This window comes from Pygocentrus nattereri, chromosome 16 (assembly GCF_015220715.1).
Source record: "Pygocentrus nattereri isolate fPygNat1 chromosome 16, fPygNat1.pri, whole genome shotgun sequence".
Taxonomy (NCBI): domain Eukaryota; kingdom Metazoa; phylum Chordata; class Actinopteri; order Characiformes; family Serrasalmidae; genus Pygocentrus; species Pygocentrus nattereri.
In genome coordinates this window covers 664,638-669,637 of record NC_051226.1, presented here as the reverse complement: position 1 = coordinate 669,637, position 5,000 = coordinate 664,638, and the positions used below count along the sequence as shown (strand labels likewise).

Here is a 5,000-nt window from a genome sequence, read left to right as displayed (position 1 = left end):
GCAGCAGTTATGTTTTGTTGACTCAGGCCTCAGTTGCCAGAATGGAGCTGCTGCATCATTTAAGGTGGAACGTGTAAAACTGAAAAAGAAGCTGGTGAATAGGAAGCCGACGTTGTTTGTCTCATATGAGCGTCTCTCACACTCGAGCTCTGATCTCCGAGCATCAGGCGCTGCTGGAGTTTAGTAAATACTACAGCTGTTCAACCGGTTTTAGCTGAGAAGCTGCGGAACCTCTCGGCTTGTAGGCCAAAACCACAGCATCGCCTGAAGCAGCCGGCCGAGCGAGGAGCACACAGAGAGCCGGATAGTCTCCATGCTAGACCCCAAGAGACTGGCTTTTCCTTCCGCTCTCTTTTCCCCTTAACTCATTACAGTCTGACTTTAAACTGGACAGACTGACCTCAGGCCACAGCTCAGTACACGAGAGGTGTGGGAGTTTAATCAGCTTGTTTTGACCTGTTTAAATAATCACGTTATAATTTATTTGCATTCCGGTATGACAGTAAATACTAAACTAATACCTTAAGAAGAATTCCAGCAGGTAGATCAGGTGAACCGGAATATCGTCCACTAAAACTAAGACCTAAACCTGAGTTTATACAAATGCAGGAACCTTCACCCTCAGACACACACGCTTGTTAAATCATCTCTGAGGACGTCAAGGTCATCCAGACCAACATAGATCCTTAATGGAAAGGACTGACCACGTGTTCAGTGACCTTACTCTGATGACTGCAGTCAATTTTATAACTCTAATAAGCTCATCGGCTAAACCTTCAACACAGAACATCAGCACTGAGGTCAGACACCGACACACTGATAACGAATGAAGGGGAGAGTGAAGTGAATGAATACTCTACCTTTTATTTTACCTGTATGGAACACACACCTGACAAAAGGCAATCTTCACATCCAGGATTGGAGCACTGCAGTTGTATAAGAAATGTCTGTTCATAAATACCTGAAAGACACAAACGAGAGAGAGGAAGAGGGTCAGGACGCTGAGTAAAACGGCGCTGTCCACTTTCACGCTGTAAAAAATTCACTGTGAAGTTTCACCACATCCTCCTCGTGATGTAGCCTCATTCAACTCTACACTCACAGCAATACGCGGTACTTACAACACACTAATCAGCAGCTCAGTAGCCAGAATTTTACAGTATATTTACTTATTAAAAGCTGCCTAATAATTTGAATAGACTTCAATGTCATTTTGAAAACTGAAATAAGGGATTAAATGAATGAGATGGCAATAAGCATATTTACTCACCCTGTTGCACCGTATAGGCACAGAATACCTTACATAAGCACTGTTACACACAAACACACACTTTTCAGAATTTACACAATGTGACTGAAAAATAAAAAGCAGAAAACCTCAACTGCTGTTATAAAACGCCTATAACTGTGTTAATAAACTATTTATTCCTTTATAACTGAGGCTACCATAGCCCATGATGCTGTGCAGTACAGACCCAGCATCAGCCTCACAGCGTCTGAGTTTCCGATCACAGGTTCAGACCGAGGCCTTCACTCTCACGCTGATAAACGACCTGAGGAAACCTCTGTTTACAGGCTCACGACAAGCAATCCGTTTACAGTGAACGTTACCATGACAACCAGCATCACCGATCACAGTCAGGTCCAGTGGGATGAGTCTTCAGGTGCCGCGCTTGTGTTTTCCATTGCTTTAAAATATGTAGACAAACGTCCTTCGCGTGTCTTTATTAAAGAAGGCCGAGAGGAAGACGTCGTGTTCTGAGACAACGTCACATAAGCTGGACGTCCGTCAGAGTGGCCTAATTAGTTGTGCTCGTTTTACTACCTGTTAACTGGACAGTGACATAAATCTCACGCCACGGTCACTCAATTAGTAATATTTACCTTCTCGACGGAGCAGCACTGAAACAGAGCCTGAGAGACTTCACTTTTCTATTGTTTGGCCTTTTTGATAATCTGTTGATTTGATTATTCATCAAAATAACCGTCTGTCTTTATTAATTAAGTCAATATCTATGAAATGCACCTGAATTTGAAGTTAAACCCTAAACCTCCACCCAAAACCTAAAGCCACTCCTAAGCCTGTTTTAATTCATTACTTTTCACCTGGAGGACCTGATTTAAGCTCCACAATCAGACCTTAAACCCACTGCTGGAGCTTTGAGGGAACGTTTACACTGATTGGACCCTGATGAAGGAGAAATGGACCTGAACAGAACCTTCATTTCTGACAGCGTGTAAAGCTCCAGCTGCGTTTTATCCTGTCTTTTTGGAGGGGTATGAATAGTTTTTCACAGCAGGGGGTCTGACCCCTCCCTCTTTCCTCTCATTGCTCCCTAGCAGCTCGACAACAGTCCTAGTTCACCTGAAAACATGAACAGACTGAATATTTTAAGCGATAACACTGCCTGAGGTTTCCAGAGAGGATCCGCGAGCGCGGCAGCGTCTCGCTTCGTTTTGCTTTATCGAGAGCGTTGTTTGCATTTCATGACCAGTTTAAACAGCCACGTCACCCAGAGTCAATATTTCCTGAAGCAGAGGGACAGAGGGAGCCGTGAGCCAGCGCTTCTCCTCCTGATTCCACCGCTGAAGAGGAAAGACACAGATTGACGACTGAATAAAGGAAACCTTATTAAAGGACTCGCCGCTGCCTGAAGTGCGAGGTATTCAGAGCTCCGGCTCACTTTCTCGCGACTGCCCGGAGGGGAAGCAGATGAGTGCAGGTGTCGCGACTTCTCCGGGAATTTTCACAGGCATGATTCTCCGAGACTGATGGGGAGAGAAATGGATTCTCAGGGGTATAAAAATGATAAACTGGGAGAAACAAGGTTCTCCTTTCCTCCCTCACAAAGTGAATGAGTGTGTTTGGGTTTTAAAGGGGGGGGGGGGGTCTGGCAGGCGCGCTTGTTAGCCAGGCCTGCCCAGATTTCCTTTTGAGAAATAAAAATGAGAGATAAAGATCATTTTGGTGATTTAAACGCTGCAGAATACAAGGTCATCGTTTAAGCCATAGTAAAATAAAGACACTGCCAAAGCCCTCCAGCTGACCATCGCTTGTTTTGGGGGATGCTGTTGCCATGGCAACGTGCACACTGGTCGCATACGGTCACTGTTCACAGCCTTCAACCTTGCGGCCGACAGATCTGGTTACCTCAGTTAATTAGCCTTCACCTGCTGCGGTGTTGCCAGTTGTTATAGCAACTAGGCAGTTCATCTACACCAATCACTGATTATTACTGTTAGACGTGATGATGAAAGGCATTTGTTTGGCGCGCTGTTATTGGAAAACGCTGGTACTCAGTGATTGTCTCCCAGCCAATCACATGGCGAGATCAGAACTCCCTACAGTGATGAGTGGGTTTATTTCCCAGGACTAAGTAATAAAGCCGAACGCTGAACACGTGAATAGATCATAAAGACACGTTTAGACTGTAAACAACGACAAGTGAAACGCAGGTGTACAAAAATAAGTAGCTCATTCTTTTCCTCCTGTTCCTCGATACGGTGAGTAAATATTGACCTGTTAGCTGCGTATCTAAAGTAAAGGGGGCGCTGTTCCCACACACTTTGTTCTACAGTCCAGATCTCGGCCTCGTTTGAAAGAGTAGCACTCCAGTTTCTAGAGTTATTGTATGGATCCGTGTCGCAGAGCAACCGAGTCTAGAACAGAGTTCATTTCTTCCTGACTCTCTGACTCTGAAGGCGACGACACACAGATCTGCTGGCGTCTGATGATTCGGTGCTGATGCTGTAAATGAGACGTCCGTAACTGCTGTGAGTGACGGATCATAAAACACTTTGGGGAATCAGATCCTGGGATTTGAAGCTTTCTAATGGTCACTGTACAGCTGGAGGATAACGCGTGAAAAGATGCAAAAGGAACCTAAAGTAAGCACATTGATGGCAGAGCGCCGGTACCCGCCCAGCGATTTACATAAGGTTAAAATCACTGTACTTACAGTGCATTACAGTCTGTGTTTCCACAGACATTTGATTAGGCGTCTGCTGTTTTTCTGGTGCAGCTCTGTGTAAATAAAACATCGCCTACTGTGCATCGTGAAGATGATGAGTCTGTGAGCATCACGATATTAAATATATCGCCATATCTCCCATCTGCATCCGCAACCCGTCAGAATCTGCTCATCAGCTCTGTGCCATGACGATGACGAGTGTTCCAAGAATAGCTGGTGTCACTCAGAAGTCAGCAGCACGTTAATGTGAGCTGATGATTTCCTTTCCCTTCCGCTGAGTGGTTCCTGCCACGCTCCTGAGGAGGCTGCGCCTGCCTCTTTAAAACACCCCACGGCTCCGCGTTAAATATTTATCAGCATTTTCCATCCTTCATCTCAGCCAGCAGAAGCTGAGGATGCGTCACCCGTCTCGGCCAAAGGACACGCTGTACCAGGAGGAGGCGTTCGCCATCGACCGTCAGATGAGCACCCAGTCTGGAGATTTGGGTCATACGGCCACGTAAGGTTTCCATTAGTGCTGAGCAATTCTGACACCATTCAGTGTCGCAGTATTTTCCAAATTCACTGTAGAGGCTTCCTTACAGTGGTGGTGATGGGAACCAGGTGTCACCATGACTACAACACACATATAGACACTATTTACCATCCAGAACCTCCAGAGAACCTACACGAGTCTTCTGAGCTTATATGGAATGTTGAAGATGGAAAACAGTGGAAAATCTGGAATAATGAGTTTTCTTTGGGGACTATTTTGCCGCACAGCGCCCTGCATGTCTCCCTCCACCATGAATGGAGTTGAAGTTCTCTAAACTCTCATAAAACAGCGTCTCAGTCATCAGGCAGTGAATTCAGAACAAGCTCATGTAGGAACTTTCTGTAGGAGCTTTTAGAGGGACGTCTGGTTCCCATCACCACCACTGTGAACGGTTCTGACTCGGTCAGTTTCTCTAGAAAGCAAACCGCTCTGCTTACCTATCAATTCTATTAAACTTCTTGGAAAATATGAAAAATTGGTGGAATTCTCCTTTA

The 5,000-nt window shown here is 45.4% G+C and overlaps 1 protein-coding gene across 9 annotated transcripts in view; it reads right to left on the bottom strand.

Annotated features, from left to right (window-relative positions):
• mapk10 (mitogen-activated protein kinase 10) overlaps positions 1 to 5,000 on the bottom strand; it is a 163,744-nt gene that overhangs the window by 97,739 nt on the left and 61,005 nt on the right. For 7 of the 9 annotated variants that reach the window (XM_037546079.1, XM_037546086.1, XM_037546080.1 and 4 more), the window contains exon 2: positions 890 to 961. In XM_037546079.1, coding sequence (XP_037401976.1) covers positions 890 to 961 — 72 coding nt within the window. Of the gene's footprint in view, positions 1 to 860; positions 962 to 5,000 lie in introns of all 9 variants that reach the window. The other 2 variants (XM_037546081.1, XM_037546087.1) reach the window with 2 other exon arrangements.